The 20,359-nt window shown below is 46.0% G+C and overlaps 1 protein-coding gene across 3 annotated transcripts in view; it reads right to left on the bottom strand.

Annotated features, from left to right (window-relative positions):
- POT1 (protection of telomeres 1) overlaps positions 1-20,359 on the bottom strand; it is a 188,658-nt gene that overhangs the window by 112,617 nt on the left and 55,682 nt on the right. For all 3 annotated transcript variants that reach the window (XM_006278058.4, XM_059725921.1, XM_059725920.1), the window contains one exon: positions 17,597-17,711. In XM_006278058.4, coding sequence (XP_006278120.2) covers positions 17,597-17,711 — 115 coding nt within the window. The remainder of the gene's footprint in view (positions 1-17,596; positions 17,712-20,359) is intronic.

Raw genomic sequence — 20,359 nt, 5'->3', positions numbered from 1 at the left:
AACCCGCAGCATGCTTATAGGCTCGACAGTGGTACACTGGCTAGCACTACGGACGAAAGGGACTTGGGGGTCATGATTGACCACAAGATGAACATGAGCCTTCAATGTGATGCTGTGGCTAGTAAAGCGAGCAAAATGCTGGCTTACATCCATAGATGCTTCTCAAGGAAATCCCAGGACGTCATTCTCCCACTGTACTCAGCTTTGGAGACGCCGCAGCTGGAGTACTGCATCCAGTTTGGGGCTCCACAATTCAAGAAGGATGTGGAGAAGCTTGAGAGCAGAAAATCCACAAGCTCCTTAGGTAGCATATTCTAGTGCTTAAGCACCCTCATATTTGGAAAGTTTTTTCTAGAATCTTCCATATTGCAATTAAGTCCATTATATCTTGTCCTTCTTTTGTAGACATAAAACAATTGAAAGCCATCCTCTGTACAACATATGCTGTATGTTAAAACTGTTCTGAAATGCTCTCCTTAGTCTTCTCATCTCTATACTACATATAATTACAGTTCTTTCAATCTTCCCTCACATTCTATACCTCTAATAATTTATTTTGCTCTTTTCTGGATTTGTCCACATCCAAGTGCAGTGCCACAAAACTGGACACAGTACTGTAGGTGAGACTCACTAGCTCTGTTCCAGTGCTTTTGTGAACAGGTTAGTCTCTTAAGGCTGCACCCAGACAACCATGGCCATGCAGTATATGCAGACACCTACATATTCAGGTGTTCCCCATGCTACCACCTGGCAGAATGTTTTTTTTTGACCCTGGGAGATTCCAGGGGTCAAAAACTCACGTGGAAAAAAAGCAGGGTAGTGCCTGTGGTGGCAACATGCGTCACCCAAAACCAGAGCCTGGCTGGCCAGAGCCATCCTCTGGCTACTGGCAGGCTCCCAGATGCAGGAGCACCACAGCTGCAGCTTCCCAGGCCCCCAGGCACCCCACCCAGGGTAACTTACCATGAAACAAAGCACACGTGGCACAGACATTCCTCAGAGACAAGTAGCAGTGGCACTGCTTCTTATCCTCGGGGAAACAAATATCCACTTTCGTGTAGATGTGGCTCAATACCCTGCCCTGCTTTCTAACCGACTTCATAATACCACAGCTAACTACCTTTCTCTTTCCAGTGATTTGCACAGAACAGTCCTAGCAGCTGCTACTCTGTGACATGAGTGTGCCATCCTGGACCCTGCTCAAGAGTCTCCAAAAGCTCCTCTTTGTACTTCTTCTGGAATGGGCACAACCGACTCCACTGTCCTTTCCCTGCCCACCAATATAGGAGATTAGGGCCTGATCAACCTAGTGAGCAGGGTGGCTACCTTCTGCTTGCAAGCACCTGCTTCTTAATGTTGAACCCTTCGCTTGGCAATGGCTAGCCTTTGTTTTCCTGCATCGGGTGGGAGACCTCAAACTCAATCAGAACCTCTCTCTCTTGGACCCTGACTGCCTTAGCTGGAATGCCCTTCCACTCTTCTCCCAGTCTTGCCTGGGCCTGGAGTCTCCTTCTAGGCAAGCAACTGTGATTTCCAGAGCTGCTGCAGGAGCCACTGATCCATAACCTGGCCTTGCAACAGAGGGCAATAAGCCTTGCCTCCAGAAGCCTCATCGTTTCTTGGCCTGTTCACAAACCATCAAGCTATTTCTCCGCCCATGGACAGCAGTGAGAATGGCAGGTCTGGTACCCTGCCTCCCTGCACCAAAGAAAACACTAGTGAGATGTTTTGAGATTTTGTCTGGGAAGGCACTGTACATGTGGACAATCAAAATGCATCATACCCATGTCCTCACCACCCACCTTGGCGCTTCCTGGAGGCAGCGCCTCATGACAGCTCCACAGCCCACCTGACCTGTGCAAGGTGCCCATTGCCACAAGAACCAGTGACTTCTAGTGGCGGCTGTTGCATGGGGTCCTGGCCACAGGGCACTTCTGCCCACTACTTAGACCTGGCAGTGTTGGCGGCCTGAACTTTCTGGAAGAAGAGGTGGAAAAGATTTTTTCCAGGACTTCCTGGACTGCCTCTGCTGTGGCTACACTTTGTGGTTGTACTGGATATGAACTTCTCTGATGCTTTATATATTTTCTCTATCCCATACCAAGCAGCTGAAGGGAGCATGATCTCTGCCTGGCCAATTTCCTGCTGGGCCAAGCCAAGACTATAATCCTGAAAGGCTGCAGAAACTGGCTTGCAGGGGCCATCTGTGACTACGCCCTGCAAGTTATCTGCTTGGTCTGGGCACAATTCGCATTTGAGTTTGGATACTTTACACCTTGTAACAAAATTTGGACCGGTTTGTATTACACTGAGCCATTGAGGGGGCCCTCTGTCAGGTAGAAGATGAACAGCTAACCTTAAATGTGTAACCCCATGAAGGACTTTAGGGGAGCAGGAAAGGGGGGTGCGGTTAGTCTCTAGTGATATGGGTGTTTTGTTACTGATTAATGTTTAATGCCACACACTTTAACCTTTCTGTTTTTAATATTTTTCTAAAAAGGGTTTTAAAAAAAATCAAAAACAGGAATACACAGACACAAAACCCTTGCTGGGGACTTTAAACCCCACAGCCAGAAGCTCTGGCAAGACTGCTGGACATAGTGGATCAGGAGCTCCCAGAGAGGAAAGCCAAAAGACTTCCCCCACCATGGACTTTAAATCTGCATGAAAATCACTGTGTAGGAACTATTGTAAAAATGTATTTATAGACTATGTTGCGAAGATGAAGTATTTCCTCCACTGCTATTACATTTATGTAGTCTTGTCCCACAGTGTTATTCTGGGAACTGGTATTCTGGAAATGCTCAAACTGCCACATTTTTCTGGCTGCTTTTTTGTCATTAAAAGTATGCTGGATATTTTACTTTATCTCCGTGTTAGATTACTGCTCTTGGTAACACTAAATAATTCACACTGAGGTTTGTCCCATTAAGATTTGTTCAGTTTGCAATTAAAAGCATCTTTTTTGTCAGTCCTAACACGTCTTGGAAAAACTGTCTCACTAAAGTCTACTTGATTAATGAGTCATTGCCTATAATTAAGATCCACCAGAGTCAATCTTACCTTATTCATATTTGTGCAATCCTACTGCTTTCAGTAGGCTGTGCAGATATAATTCAGAATCAAATCTGGCTTTGAAAATAAAAATACATATCAAGTGTTGAAAGTTCTCTTTAGCTTTGCATGGCTAGCCAGAGATTAAAAAAAATAAGTTGTTGAAGCTAGCTACTATGATTGAATTCACATTGGGAACAGATCAGTAAACTAAGATACTATTACTATACAAGCATGTTCATAATATAATCACATTTTAAAGATTAAAAATATACTTATCCGGATATGAGTACCAACTTGCCTTTGACCAATTTTGATTCTTGTAAAGAATTTATATTCCTTAAAAGCAAAATGCTTGTCTTCTCATTGTAAGCTCTGTCAGATGAGGAGTACAGCTTTCTTTGTTATGTTTACATAGTCTGTAAATTGGATTTATACCAACTTAAAATACAAAGGGGTTGCAACTTTCCACCCCCCTCCCCTGTAAATATCTAAATTTGAGAAAAGGATAACAATGCAAAGACAACAAAAATCAGTGATAAAGACAGTAGGAATCCTCATGAACTTTAACTTAAGTAAGTACACAAATTTCTGCAGGATTGCAGGTACTCTGGGAAGAACTGAATTGAAGCTATAGTGTATTTTGATTCACTGGGAGGAGGAGAGATTAATGCAGGGAGTATGTAACTGAAGAGCAGGAATTTATTTTAATTCTAAAATGTAGTACGCACTGCAGTTTAATTTCCATTCAGAACCTAGACTGATTGGAGAAAATCTTGCACTTAATCCATTCTATACAGATTACATTTCAGTTGATTTATTAAAATCTACTCAGGCCATGGATAGACGTTGTCTTTGTAGCACTACAGAAGTCAAAGGGACAGACACGTACGCTCCTTATAGTACTACAGAAATGATAGAAGCCACAGTGCTCTGCTTTCCAGTGCCATAGTACTCTGCACATGCCCCCCCACATGCCCTTCCAGACAAGCAGCAGGAGCAGTGGCAGAAGCCACTGGGCAAGCAGGCGAGTGCTGGACAAGCCGCCAGACTACTGGCTCCTGGACAAGAAGCATATAGTGATGGCAGCCCACCCGCACACCCCCTAGATGGGCTGCAGCTCCGTCCCGTGCCTGCTCCGCCCTGGCTGGGCAGCGATTGCCCTATCCCATCCCAGCCCCACTCCCTCCCTCACTGCGGGGGGGGGAGGGGGGGGGGCTTGATCTGCCCATCCCACACCCCTCCCCTTCCACCACACCAGACTTACCAGCTGCACACGGCTCTCCAAGCTGCTGGGCTGGTACTGGAAATCAGATCGGTAATGGCTGATATGCCTCCTTAAAAATTGGCTATCTGTATCGGCCCCAAAAATCTCTATTGGTGCACCCCTACTTCCTAACGAGGCCAGGTGAGCTATCAAAGGACCCACTGCTGCCCCTGTCCCCAGGGAGAAGAAATTCCACTTTCCACCCTTCAGAGGTGACTCTGTAGCACTCTAGCCAACAGCACTGTACCTAGACTCCTGGAGACCCCAGGTGAACGTTTAGTATCAGGCCCCACTTCACAAGAGATGATGATGACGATGACGACGACAACGACGACCATTTTCAGGCCCCCTTTCTGTCTGGGCCCTGGGCGACCGCCCAGTTCGCCCACGTGTCCGGCCCTGCCAGCCAAGGGGCTCTGCATGAGAGTGCATACCTATTCAACCTTTGTAGAACTACATTTTTGTAGGGCTTCAAAGTGCTGTGGCACTTCTGTAGCAATCCAAAGGCACGTCTATCCACAGCCTTAGATCCCTCAGAATATTCCATCAATTTCCCTGTTTTTATTTAACTTGCACATTTTACAAAGCACAGATCTACAGGAAAGCAAGTTAAAAGATAAAAAGAAGAAAACAAAACAAAACTTCATCTCCCTTCATAGTTGCACCATCTCATTATAACTGTGTAGGCATACATTGTCTCAACAAAGACATTTACTTAATCTTGCAAGCATTTACATACATTTATCTCACTGACTTCAATAGCACTTCCCATATTTGTATGTAGAAGTTTCCCTGAAGGATTAAGTTGCAGTATGTATTATTGGTTTCTTGTGAAATTTAAATTACAATTCAACAAGATACAAAATGGTAACTGATTAGAGTAAATTTTCAAGGACAACTTGATGGCTTATGGGTTTGATATTTCTAAGTCTAAGATGGCTCAAGTTAGTTGAAGGCACTAGAAATCTGCTTAAAATAAGTTTTTCCTTTTAGCCAGCTGGCGGCGTGCTCACTGGGGAATTTAGCTTGGGTTTTATTACAACTGTACATTTTTTTCATTAATTTATTGTGTATGAACTGTGGTCTATGAGGGTCATGTAGTGCCCTTAAGTTCTGCATTAGGAATTCATTTATACAGCAAATATTACCTACAAATTCAATATTATTGCATTTAGCCTACTAAAGCTCTAAGAAGTGGTGTCATTTAAAGCTATATGAAATGCCTTAGGGGGGAAAAACCTTTCAGCTCTGCAAGGTTTTTTTACTGATCTCTAAAATGATGCATATTAAAACGTGTATTGTTTTACAGGAAACTCTGGCAGCTACTAAGTGATAATAAGATGAACAGCTGATCTATCTCAGTCATCTTGGATTTAAAAATATGTTTCCACACAGACTGAAGAGAGGAGGATCAGCTATTGATTGTACTGTAAATAAAACATGAATCGTATGTGATAAAAAACAAAGATGTACATAACATTGCTTCTCAAACACTGAATAGCTGTAAGATTCACAACTTAATTAATAGCCTGAGCTTTAGCAGACCAAAAGAAAAAAAACCCCAGCAGACTACTTTGTAACACTAGGCTCCATCTGTTTATAGCACAACAAACAAAAAAACAATGAAAGCAACTTCCACCCAAACAGCAGCAGAACTCAAATGTGAAAAGATGTAGCCCATTCAATTAATATTAACATGCCTGAACTAGACTATAAAATAGGTTAGATTAAATGGAGATATCTTCTGGCTTCCAGATGTGAACTATCACAACAACAACACAAAAATGAGAATGAACACATTGCACTGTTATAACTGACAATAACTGAAAGCAATCTACTGAATTAAAATGCACTAGAACTAGGAGAAGCTTTTAAAAGAATGTAGTAAAATAGTTAACTATTTTGCTGAAAGCAAGTAGTTGGTCAATTATGATTTTATTAGGTCTCATGCTTTTCTCAACCAGATCCTGGTGTTAATGCTTTTACATTAAAAAAGAAAGAGGTTTTAATTCCACCTCCTTCCCACAGTTGTAGAAACAAGTCTAAAAGCATAGGACCTAAAACCCTGTAAGCAGGGGTGTCAGAGACCAGATCCAGCCCATGGAGTGGTATCACCTGGTCCACAGGGCTCCTGGGAGCGAGGGAGGAAGAAACTGGGAATTCAGAGGCAGAGCACACCACTGAATTGGCATATAGACCCCACTGAGGACAAATGTCAGCAGTGAAGGGGCAAGCAAGGGCTGCATTTAGACCCAACTCCAGCAGTGGGAGTGGGGGTTAAATCAACTTGTGAGGAACCCCACAGTTCAGATCTGGCTTGGAAGACCAAGGAAGCTTGACAACTCTACCCAGAGGAAAAGAACCCAACCCCCCTACCCCCCCCAAACACATCCATGAATTCTTGATGCTTCAATCATGATTTTCATAATTTCATAGTTGTTAGGGGCTGGAAGGGACCTTACAACTCACCAGGTCCAGACCCCCCGTGCATGAGCACGAAAGACTGCTGGGGTCAGATGACTCCAGCAAAGTGGGCATCAAAATGCTTTTTGAAGATCTCCAGGGTGGGTGACTGTACCACCTCTGGGGGGAGCCTGTTCCAAACCCATGGCACTCAACTTGTAAATAAGTTTTTCCTGATGTCTAGTCTGAAGCGATCTTCAATCAGTTTGTGGCCATTATTTCTTGTCCTCCCCTGAGGGTCCTTGGTGAATAGATGCTCCCCCAGGCTTGATGTAAGCCGCTGATATACTTATAGGCTGCCACCAAGTCCCCTCCGAGTCTTCTCTTCTCCAGGCTGAAGAGTCCCAAGTCTTTCAGTGAGAGGTGCACTGATATATCGGTCTGATATTGGATTGGCACAGATATCAAAAAAAACTGATCATATCAGAAATCAGTCTGATTTGGACGATAAATGCCCGTCCGTGCATGCAGCCACAGCGCAGCATGGAGCATAGCCTGGCAGCTTGGAAAGTTGCGTGCAGCTGGTAAGTCTGGTGTGGTGGAAGGAAAGGGGGGAGAGAAGCGGAGGGAAGGGGCGTGGGGGGTGCAGATCAAGGCCCCCATGGTGAGAGAGGAGTGGGGCTGGGGCAAGCTCTGCCTAGCCGGGGTGGGACAGAGCCGCAGCTTGTCTGGGGAGCATGGGGGAGGGGGGGCAGCTCCTGTTGCTGCTTGTCTGGGAACCACTTGTGCAGCAGCTCCCACCACTGCTTGTCCAGGAGGGCATGGAGGCAGAGGCAGACATGTGTCCTCGGATCTGCACAGGGTGGGGGCCAGCCAGGAAGAACCCCACACAGCCCCAGCCTAAGGACTACTGGGGGTACGCATGGAGTGCAAGTAGTGGGGTGCCTGGGGTAGGCTGCCCATCCTCCAGCTGCTGGTTTTCCTGCCGCTGCTTCCCCTCTGCGGGGATGAATAGAAAAAGACACTCCAAGTAACTAGATTATAGACATGGAAAATGAAAACAGATTTGTAAGTTTCCATGTCTAAAATCTTCTAATTAGTGGGGAATCATCTTAAATATGGAGTGGTCTTGGATTCAGTTAAATGGGGTAAACTGCTGAAAATTGCAGTTTTATATACAAAAATACCATACAAGACCTGTGTTACATACGCCAGAGTCTTTAATAACGAGATATGGATTGGCCAAGCAATTTTAACAACCAATTCACCCAAGCATCTACTAATAAAGAGACTAAATAGGAAAGCAGTTGGCTGTAAGTGAAAGCCTATTTAAAGTTGCAAGTTAATCACTACTGTAAAGGAAGAGGCAAATATTTTTAAATTACATTCTCAAAATGCATAGCTATCTGAGTTGTGGAGCTTTTAAGGATTTACATCATATTAGCTAGGCAACTTGTAAAACAAACTTACTTATCAATAACTTCCATGTTACAGTAGTGTAAGAGTGATGTTGTAGCTGTCATGGTCTAGATACTATATGAGGGGCAAGGTTTCTTTGGGTAAGAGATGTCACCTAAGAAATCCTTATCGATAAGTGGAATTCTTTAAAATGCATTGTCCATACACACTTTCCCACTGTGCACACATTTTCCTGCAGCACTTGAGATCACAGAGTTTTCTCCTTAGCAGTACTATGCAGAACAAGGCCTGACCCTCCACATCCTCTGCACAAAACTGTTCCTTCTCCTTTTAGCCTTCTCAACTACAGAATCTCAGAGCGCCAATGGATGAAGGGAGTAGAATGTACAGATGGACAACATATCTTAAAGAACTACAGTTTTTAGCAACTTTTTTTCCCATTCAAGTGCTTGTTCAGATAAGATGTACTTTACACTGGAGTGACTCCAAAGCAGTGCCCCAGACTCCAGGCCAGGGTTTTGGAGTCCTATGTGATTAGCAACTAAGAAACTCGTATACCAAATATACTACCTGTTTCAGAAGCTTCTGGGACAGCAAAATGTAATGTGAATGAGCACCCTGTAGGGCAAGAGATGTGAAAGTGTCCCAATTCCAAAGTCAAGGCAGTCATAATTTCATACTTTCATAGTTGGTAGGGTCGGAAGGAACCTAAGCGGATCATCAAGTCTGAGTCCCTGCCACGGGCAGGGAAGAATGCTGGGGTTAAACAACCCCGGCTAGGTGTCTATCTAGCCTCCTGTTGAAGACCCCAAGGGTACGGGCGAGCACCGCTTCCCTTGAAAGTTGGTTCCAGCTCCTAGCCGCCCTGACTGTGAAGTATTGCCTCCTGATGTCTAGCCTGAATCTACTCTCAGTCAACTTATGGCCATTGTTCCTCGTTACTCCCGGTAGTGCTCGGGGGAACAGGGACTCTCCCATTGCCTGCTGGTCCTCCTTGGCAAGTTTATATCGCCACTAGATCCCCCCCTCAGTCTTCTCTTGTGGAGGCTGAACAGGTTCGGGTCCTGTAGCCTCTCCTCGTAGGGTCTACCCTGCTGCCCCCTGATCATGCGAGTGGCCCTCCTTTGGACGCTCTCGATGCTATCTACATCCCTCCTGAAGTACGGCGCCCAAAACTGGACCCAGTACTCCAACTGCAGCCTGACCAATGCCGCATACTGGTGGAGGATCACCTCTTTGGACCTGCTCGTGATGCACCTATGGATGCATGACAAGGTGCTGTTAGCCTTCCTGACCATGTTGTCATACTGGTGACTCATGTTCATCTTGGAATCCATAGTGACTCCCAAGATCCTTTTCTGCCTCTGTGCTGACAAGGGAGTTCCCCAGCCTGTAGGTATGCTGCTGGTTCTTCCTCCTCAGGTGCAACACCTTGCACTTGTCCGTATTGAAACCCATCCTATTCGCATTCGTCCACCTCTGTAACCTGTCCAGATCTGGTTATAGCCTGTCCCTCTCTCCTAGCGTGCTCACTTCTCCCCACATCTTAGTGTCACCTGCAAACTTGAACAAGGTGCTTTTCTCCCCCTCATCCAAGTCGCCAATGAAGACATTGAACAGTGCAGGCCCAAGGACTGAGCCCTGGACAACCCCACAGCCCACATGCCTCCAGTTGGACAAATAAATCTTGCCTTCTTGCAGTGCTTTACTAATTGCCTCTTTACAATAATCCCCCTTGCATATGCATCCTTATATTTCATGTAATTGCTTTAAACATTTGAAAATGATTAATAAAACTGTAGGATGCAGTCTTCTGTTATGTTATCCTCTGTTATGCAATTTGTTGGAGTGATCCCATACCACAGCTGGCTCTCCCATGAAACAGACTGTGCTCAAAAGCTTGCTAAGAAGAATTTTTCCAACTATTTAAGTTGGTCTAATAAAAGATATCAGATTTACCTAAAGCACCTTGTCTGCCTATGTCTTTACACCAACATGGCTACAACCTACACCCCTGAAGCAATAGCCTATATGGTTTCACACACACGAGGTGGGGAGGGAAGGGGGGAGAAATCAAACACTGCCTACCTGCTCTTTTTTCAGCCACAAGAGCCAAAATAAGAGAAACAGATGTATCTCTGGCTTTCAAGAAGTAAGAGCTAACTTTTATTGCATCTAAAGAGAGGAAAATTACCTGCTTAATGCACACCACCCTGGGCAATATCCTGATGCACAACTGAAAAAAGGAATCTTTACGATTCTCTATATCCAGTTAAGCTTTTCTATTAAAATTACAAGTTGAGAATGTTTCAGTGAATCCAATTTTTCAAATCATTAAGACTAGCAACATATGAATAGGTCTAACATAAGCAAACAGCTATCAGAAGGCACCATTTATTTGCTCAAGAATTTGACAAGGCCACTTCAGTGACAGAAAGACCACGACACACAGTCCGTGAAAAAGAAAAGAACCAGTTCTTGTGAACCAATACTGAAATAACATAATCTAGAGATGTTAATACTGATTAAATAAGTACCTGTTTGAACTCCTCGGATGCTACTAGTTAAACAGCTTCTACCAGAAAACCATTATTGGGCTGGTTTCTACCAGAAACCCAGCCCACACCTGTACTCGCTTGTTCTGTGGGCAGCAGCAGCAAGCTAGGAAAGCCCCTTGCCTGCTGTTGCTGCCTGTGGCTTTACAGGGCTGTGGTGGGGCTTGCTGCTGCTGCCTGTAGCTGCCCCCCTTCTTCTCCTAGCAGCTGTGTGCTGGCAGCAGCAGCAGGCTGGGAAAGTCCCTCACCCACTGCTGCTGCCCACACACGGCTGTCCATGGAGCCTTGGCCCAGCTCATTGCTGGCAGTGGATGCACACATGCTTCAGGGCAAACAGTGGGGAAGGGGCTGGGGTTGCTCTGCCATAAGGATTGGGTCCCTCACGACTCCCCGTTGCATGAGGTACTAGTCCTCCCTCCCCCTCTCCTCCTCGTGCCTCTCTTCCTCTTTTTCTGGCCTGCCCTGACGCCTTCAGGGGCACCATGCCACTTCCCTTCCCCCCAAAACTGCTCTCTGCCCTGCGTTAAATGATAACCAGCAAGGTATACCGGTAATCAATATATGAACATTTAAGTATTTAAATGTTTAACCATTCACATCCCTAATATAAATCACTTTGACTCTTGAGACAAATTTTGTTCTCTGCTCCATATGACAGACTCTCATTTCTAGCCTTGTATTCTCCCTTAAAAATGAGGTCTTTTAGAGACTTCAGTGGCAGTACACAGAGCAGGGGGCATTCTCCCATGGCTGGAACTGTCCTGGACCTCTGGACCATTCTCCTGCAGCAGGAACCAGAGCCCCAGGAGGATCCCACCTGCTGCTGGAGATGGTCCCACTCCATGCTCCTCTCTGGGTCACCCAGAAAGGGTACAAGGGGCAGTAGGTAGAGGCAGTGCAGCTGGATCCATCCCACAGGGGGATAGGTTCCACTGTATGTAGTGTCCATTGCCTATGCAAAGACCAGTTCTGCAGTCTGGGCATGGACAGAAGGCAAATCCCCAGGGCTTGATTATTCCCTAGACTGTTCCAGTCTGGGAGATGCTTCCCTCTATCTCCCCTTATACAGATCTTGGTTTGGGATGTTTCCCACCATGGGAGAACACCCCCTCCCCACCTGTCTCACCAATCAAGTAATTGGCAGGACGGGCAAGGAGGCATTCTCCTGAGGCTGAAATCCTCCTGGGGCTCCAAGAGAGTTCCAGTCCCAGGCATATCTACCTCCTAGTCTGTGCCAGAGCCCAGGTCAGTTCAGTGGCTGGAAGGGCATTGGGTCTCCACAGGACTTCCTGACAGCTCGTCTTCAGTGGACTATAAGGGATCCAATGATCCCCACCCTCTTGCTCCATTGGAGGAAGGGTAAGAGGGCAAAGGACTGTGAGATACTGGGTGTCCTCAACATGAGAGAAACAAACAGCCATTCAAGTTCATGCAGGAAGGGAGAGATCTTCCTGATCAGAAGTGAGAAAAAATTATTGTGAAAAAGCCAGTTCTCTTCCACAAGAAATCCCTTGAATGACTGTGCACTCTGTGCTGGGAGAAAGGCTTTTCTCCCAGCACAAAGTGCATGGACTGAGGCACCATCACTACAGATAATCAGCAGTTGGGGGTAGGAGGAAAGGGAGGGGATAAATCACAGTTTGGTAAAATAGTGAAAATAATGCACTTCTACCAAAAACAGAGTGCAAGAAGTAGTCATACTGGATGACCCAAATGATGATTTTTGGTCCTCATATTGTTATATTATACAAAAATATTACAAAACTAACAAAGTAAATGATTAAAGAGCTTCATATAATTTTTTCAACTTAAAGCCCACTACGCAAAATAATTCACAATTCATCACTAAAATACCTTGCTAGCAGCACATCATGATTTGCTTTTCATATATGCATATTAAGTATTGTATAAGTATTTCCAACTCTAGTAATACTTTCAGAACACACATGCTGTTTTGTACAGCAAGTGTTGACTTCCTACAAAACAGATACAAAACAACAGATGACTTAAGTAAAGGCCAAGATTTATAGTTTAGAAAAGTTACTATGTAAATACCTTCACGCAATATAATTTTTGTATATCAATTAATATTTGTAGAAAGTGATTGCATTTATTTTAATTCTGTCTCAGGAGGAAAAACATTAGTTACCAACTTTCAGCATCTTAATGACAGTACTTCAAGATTTTTCAGGCATTGTTTTTAAGTCAATATATTGTGTTTCGTAAATTTTTTTTATAACTCAATGGCACCAGGCTGGTTGGGACCCATTCATTCTTCAAACCCAGCTTCCTGCTAGCGTACACATGCACATCATATAAACCAGGAGTGAGCAAAATACGGCCCACAGCCTGGATCTGGCCTGCGAGGCCATTCTGTCTGGCCTGTGAAACCCCTAAAAAATTCAGAAAATTAATATTTATCTGCCCCTGGCTGCTTGTCAAAGATGACAGGAGACAGGCAGTAGGACCCAGTGGAAGCAAGTGGCATGCGGGAGTATGGGGCCTGCGCCAGCGCTGGCAGGGCAGCAGAAGTGTGGGGCGCAGGCTGGCAAAGGTCTATGGAACCAGGCTGGGCTGTGCCAGCAGGGAGAAGGGGAGCTGACCCAGCTCCACTAAGCTCGTGCCAGCTGGGACCCCACTTTCCTGCCACCCTGCTCTGGGCCCCACCAGTGGTGGTCCGGAACACTATCACATGCCCTACGCTCCCACCTGGCTGCTGCTGGCTTCCACACGCCCGCTTGCTCCCAGTCTCCCCTGCCCCAACTCCGCAGAACAGGCAGAGACAAGCATCTGCAGCCCTGACCCCATGCTGGCCCACCTCAGCTGAGCAGCAGGGACACGGAACAAACTGGTGCTCAGCATGGGAAAAAGTGCCTCCCCCCCCCCAGCTAGTGCTTCCTGGTGCAGCCACCCAGAGGCACTAAGGGGATGTCCTGTGTCTCTGCTGTGTCATCTCTGCCTCTGGGCTGCCCCGTGGAGCAGCGGTGGCAGTGGAAAGCAGGCATAGGCAGCCTTGTGGGCTGTGAGCGGCTGCACGAGGGAGCGCCGGCAGCGGGAGGGGCTCTATGCAGCTGGGCAAGTATCCCTCTCTCCCTGCTGGCGCATCCCAGCCCAGCTCCATAGACCCCTCCCAGCCCACACCCTGGACTCCTGCCACCAGCCCTGGGATTCCGGCATGGGCTCTGTGCTCCTGCACACCGCCCCCTTCCACTGCCCCCTGCCGCCACTTCCCCACTTTCCTGCCTACCCGCTGGCCACTCTGCACCATGTGGCTCCCATACCTACAATACCATACCCACACATGCGCACATCCCCACAAACCCCATACCCACCCACCTGTACCCCCCTGCACACCCCACACAATATATGAGTAAGACTGCATTTTCAGCTATTATGCCATCACTTCTATATATACAGCACAAACGCACACAAAAAAGGACATTTTTTTTAATTAAATTAAAATATATCGTTACAAGCGTCTGGTTTTTAGTATATAATTTGGTTTTTTCCCCCTTAAGGTGGCAAAACCTCTTTCCCAAAGGCAGGGCCATCCCTGGGGTGGGGGGTGAATCAGGGCAACTGCCCCAGGCCCTGTGCTTTGGGGAGCCTCACGGAGCTGGACAGAACGGTGGCTCCATGTCCAGCCGCTCGCTACCCACCCGCCTGCCCTGCTGCTGACACTGCCAATGGCGGTGGCAGTTTCTTTGGGCCCAGGATCAGAGCAGGGGCGGGGCCCCACATGGGCTGATTTGCCCCAAGCTCTGCACCCTGCTTGGGTTGCTTCTACCCAAAGGAGTACTTCCAGGGACAACGGAAGGGACTTCGGGTGGCAAAAGTCAGAGGTTAGGGGTAGGACTTCCAGTCCCTAGATGGAGACCAAGAGACAGAGATATTCAAGTGGTCCTCGACAGCTTGCTGAAACTTGGTTAACAGCCCTCCACCTGAAATAATTGCCCACCCTGATATAAACCATTTAGTAACTGATCATCTTTCATTTTAAAATCAATTAGTTTTGGTCTTCATTACTCATTGCGGAAACTCATTGCTTGTACTATAGTGGTTCTGAAACTCTACAGACTATGGACACTCCTTGTCATAATTAAGGCACCTCTACATAACTTTTATGAATTGAGCAGCACCCCATTTAAGAAAGTATCTTAATACAATATTTACCTCCTTGCAGAGGGGGTCAGGTATTCAGTGCAGGTGAGCAGCAGACAGGAAGAGCCTGAGCCTACCCTTGTCTGCTTATCTCCTCACACTTCACTTGCTTCCTTATACTTCCGGTGGCACCCTGGTTGAAAATCATTGCTCTAATGGTTAAAACCTTCTTCTGATTCCCATTCAAATTTATTCATGTCATCTGGCCCCCAGGACTCCCCATGGGTCTGAAAATTTGGCAGCAGGGGAGCAGTGGTACTGCTCTCCTCTTCCTGGACCCATCTCGGGACCTGTGGGGAAACCCTGGCCCTATACCCTAGAGCCAGCAGACAGGGGTCGCACCAGGCCATAGGCCCAATCCTAGTGTGAGAGGCCAGGATGAGGCAGTGCCAGGCCCCCAGCACCCAATCCCAGCATGCAAGAATTGGGAGGTGGTGCCTCTGGGCCCCAGGATTCAATTATGGCACACAGAGGGCTGTGCCAGGTTCCTGGTACCCAATCCTGGAGGAAGAGGACAGTGTCAGACCACTGGAACCAAATCCCAGAGCACAGGGAGAGACTGGTGCCACGTCCCAAGGCCCAATCCAGCCCTACGCTACTAATATGGCCCACTAGGACACTGCTATAACTCATCTTCATTCCATATTACTTCACTCCAGGGATCCCGGTTTTCCGTTTGCCATGAAAAAACGTGGTAAAATGCAGAATTTCTCTGTTTATGGAGAAAAATATGGGGAACAGCGGGTTTCCCCTTGCAGACTAGCAGAGTTCCAGCTTGCAAGGGGTTGGGGGGGAGCAGGATGAAGGCACCAGGCAGAGAGCGGCAAATGCATAGTAGTTCAAGGCTCCTAGGGGTAGCACCAAGCTTCCCCACCCCGCTCTGCCTTGTCATGCTGGGTCCGGCCCCACTGGGTCATGGAGGCTCCTGTGGGGAGAGCTGCAGGGTGGGGAGCCCCAAGCCCACAGTGGGCAGCCTATACCCACCCATCCCCCATGGGCTCCACTCCAGCTGTGTTGCCCGTGAGGGAGGGGGAGCCTGGCTCCATGCTCCGCTGCAGCTGCAGCAGCTGCTACCTCCCACAGGGGCTCGGGCATTACTGGAAGGGGGAGAGCTGCGGATTTGGGTCCCTGGCCCTGGTCGCCCTGGCAGCTGGGAGCCCTCCCTGGCAGAGCTGGGTGGAGGAGGGGGTTGTGGGTCAGAAGTGAGGGGCAATGGCATGGACAGGCATACCGGGACTGCTCAGTGCCACAAAGCAGTGGGGGGAAGAGATGGAAGGAAACAGGCACAGCTAGACCAAAACCCTGGTGGGTAAAGGGGGCAGGTGGAACTCTAAAAAACCCCAAAATTAAACATCAACATTTATAGGTATTTAGAATTTGTTTTATTATAGTGATTGAGGCACTGGTAGGCTTCTAAACACCTTTAGAATTATAAATATATCAATAAAACATTGTGTTCAACAGAAACATACATATATATATATATATATATATATATATATATATATATAAAAACTGTGCTTCATTTTAATCATGGAAAAACATAGATTTGGGGGTTTTGTGGGGGGGGGGTAATCAGAGAATTTGCAATTTTTAAACAGAGAAAACCATGATCCCTGCTGATCTCTATCCCTATATAAATCCAATCCTGGGAGGTTAGAGCAGACTCTGTGTTATCTTGTCAGCTCTTCTAAAGTTTATCACCTATTACCAAACAACGCTACCCTACCACCTTCATCATCCTTCTTTCCTTGTATTCTTTATAAGCTTCAAAATCTGTGTGGAATCATGACTGTTATTCCACTCCATTTGTGTTATTATCATAACACCTGGTTTTATGTTCTGCACAAGCAGTTCAAGTTTCCTTGGACATGTCTATTTACAAGAGTTGTATCACTTCAAATTTTACTGCTACAATAGAAGCATTCTCCCCCTCCTCCCCCTCATCAATATCATTATTCATTTATGAAAAGGAGAATATATTACACTGCTGCAAAAAATGTTTCTACTGTAATAACTGTATTCATGCCAAGGTTGTTTTAGTATAACTTTAAGAAAAAACAAAAATCATATGCCAACTAATACAAACTTGTGTGTAGCTCAGGTCTTAATTTAAAAGCCAATATAATAACCAATTACCAAGACCAACCCCCAAAACTAACCTCATAATAAACACAGGGTTTGTTTCATGCTAAAGACCTGATAAATTGTCCACCTGTGTATATATAGAGCACCTTCTAAAACTTAAACATAGTATTCTAGCATAATGCCATAATCAATCAGCATCCTACCATAAATAATTTATGCTCTGAATAACAGATAAAATAGCATTACATTTGGCCCATATCACAATTTCATTCACCGTTGATATGTCACAAAACAGTCATCACACACACCATAGCAGAACAATCTATGCCCTAAAAAAACAGGTACAGCCCTTTTATACTTCAAATCATTTCCCCTAGTTAGAATGGACTATTAACTTAAGATTGTTTTTTTGGTTTTTTTACATGTTGCCTTCACCAGTCTGTCTAAACTGAACTATATGTATTATGTAATGGAGAAAGCTTTTAAAAATCTATTTTCTAGGAATAAGAGTAACTTGTTATTTTGTTTTCTTAACTTTAACACTGAAGCTTTGTGGGCATGGAATTAGCAGAAAGCTGGAAATATCTATTTAAAAAAAAAATCCTCTTTGGATTAAGAATTTAAATGTTTAGTTTGATATAGTACGTACCAGTTCCTTTGCTTATATATGGAGGCTTGAAGAATTTTACAGCACCATACAAGTTGACTGTAGTACCTCCTTTAAGACGATTCAGAGGGGTATACATGTATTTCGGAGCAACAGGCTGGGAAGATAAGATAACATCTGGGTATGACAATATAATTCAAACAAATATTATGCCAAAACTATTTCTTTATAAACATTTTTTCCTCTTTTTTCTCTCTTTATTTTTAAAGGCTATCTGGTCCAGTTCCCTTGGGTGGTACAGCAGGATTCCATCTTCCTCATTTTAAAAGCTCAAGATAAATACATCCACTGTCCACAGGCAGTGAGTAAGCATGAAGAAATTTCATTTCCACTCTCCACTGCTTTTCATGATTGTTTCCCTTATTATATACTACTGCATTCAACTGAATTTGAACAAGCCTCTCTTAGTGAATTAAAAAAAACCCAAATATGACAAAGCACATTAAAAATACTTTTTTGATTGCTTTGAACATGTGCATCAGCGTAGCATCTGAAGACATTTATAGGTCAACCTGTGGCACGCATACTACAAGTGGTATGGGCAACTTGTGGTATGGGTATGGTACAGCAGATCAGGGAAGAGACAAGCAGCATAGTGGTAGATAGGGCAGGAAGCAGAAAGAAGAGCAGCAGATGGGAGAAGAAAACACAGAGCAGAAAAAAGCACAGCAACCAATCAGACAAGGGAAGGACACTGGAGTGGCACTCAGGAAAATTATGGGGCTAATTTGTGACCCACCTCCCAGAAAGGTTGACCCGCCACTGCAGTAGTACATAGGGACAGGCAATTTTTCTTTGTACATTAGACAGAATTCTGATTTTGGATCTTAGCTCTCCAAGCAAGTCATAAAGGAATAATATTTTACACAGTCACCTACAGAGGCAACTTGAGGTTGAACAATATGCCAGTTTCTTTCAAGAACAATAAAAAAAAGGTTCCAAAAAACTAACAAAAATTTGTGGATATCAAAGCTATACCAAAAGAAAATCTCCACTAAAATACATGCAAGGCCCTGGCAGAAATTAATACTGCAATGGGATCTGAGGAATTCTATCACAGATGCCAAAAAACACAGATCCTGCTATGCCAGATGTGCATGACAGCACACGAGTTTGGGGATAAAATGCCTCAGGTCCCATACCATGTCAGGGGTCGGCCTCGATCAGGGAAGGGACCCTCTCCCGCCTAGACCTGTAGGGCGTGTCCAGACGAGCGCGCACGTGCCTCTTGCCTCGCCTCAAAGGGATTTGAGGCGGGGCAATGGGAATGAAAAAATGTTCCCCATGCTGCACAGGGATAAAAAAAAAAAAACGCTCCGCAATAGAGCAGAGCAAGGCATGGTTCAAGACCGTTCCTGGAGCCAGTCCTCCAAAAGAGACACTTTGGTTTGGGCCAGAGCATCTCTTTGGTGTTCCTGCTGCCCCCGGCGCGGTCAGAGGTAAGTTGGGGGGGGGGAGGGGAAGGGAGGGGTTTCATAGGTGTGGGTGGGTGGGTGAGGCATGGCAGGGGGATGTGGGGGGACTTGGGGGAGGGGGGGAATATCCCTGGGGCTGTAGGGGTGGTGAGGACCTGGCCCAGCCCCATGTGGCTCGCTAGTCCGGCTTTGCATCAGAGCGGGTCGCACGGCTCCGGAAGGTGTGCACAGAAGCCTCACCTCCTGGAGCCCTGTGACCCACTCCGGTGCAAAGCTGGACTAGCGAGCCACATGGGGCTGAGCCAGGTCCTCCCCCTGCAGGCACAGGAGGCAGAGGCAGGAGCCAGCCCTGGGGCCCAGCTTATGCTGCCACCCAGCTGGGCCCTTCCTATAGCAGCAGGACTGCCTGGTGGCAGTCCAGCAGGATCCGGCTTGGCTTCGCACGGTCCCTGCGCGCCGGGCCAGGGAACACGAACCACCTGGGGCAAGCAGGACATGGCGCGGCTCAGCTCCTCACGGTCCCCGGACATTTTTAAAAAGACATGCAGCTGATTGACAGAATGAGCTGACTGGTAGGAACTGAGTATAGGAAACAGCTCCTCAGTCCAGGAGACAAGTCCCCTTGTCTCTTGAAAATGCATAGTGCAGCCCACACACCGGGACATTTAAAGCCACACATCTTTAAAGCGCTGCACAGCTTTATATATCCTGGGGTGCAGAGTCTGAAGTCAGGGATGTGGCTCTCCACTTTCAGGCTCCCCCACATGCTATCATGTTCAAAGGACATATGCATAGCCCAGCTGGATGCATATCCCTTGAACATGCCTGACTGAAATTTTGAGATCTTGGCAGGAAATATATTACAAAGGTATACAATATTATTTGCAAATTGTTTAGTGCAGAGGTTCTCAAACTGTGGTCTGCAGACCACCACTGGTCCACGAGCTTCATTCAGGTGGTCCGCAGAAAGGTGACCTAAGGCAAAAGCTGATAAACATTACACCCAACTTCCCAGAACTTTGCTCAAAAACACAGGCACATCCATTGCATTTGAAAAGTTAGACTACTGATATTAAAACATGACTTGTGTGCTTTGATTTGTAGAACAAAAACAAGTTTATTAAGTGGTCTTCCCAGACCCTCAGCAATTTTCAAGTGGTCTGTGAAAAAAAAGTTTGAGAACCACTGGTTTAGTATATTTTCCATGCTTTCAAAATGCAGAACCAAAGAAATGGCTGTTGAAAAAGTAGCTGCTAGGAAAGGAGATGGAAGTTTTCCACACATTTATTTTAACTCAGAGTGAATCTTTTTAATGTTCTATTGAATTTAA

Source organism: Alligator mississippiensis, chromosome 4 (assembly GCF_030867095.1).
Source record: "Alligator mississippiensis isolate rAllMis1 chromosome 4, rAllMis1, whole genome shotgun sequence".
In the NCBI taxonomy this organism is placed as follows: domain Eukaryota; kingdom Metazoa; phylum Chordata; order Crocodylia; family Alligatoridae; genus Alligator; species Alligator mississippiensis.
Note: the sequence above shows the minus strand (reverse complement) of the source record. Positions and strands in the feature narration are given on the sequence as shown.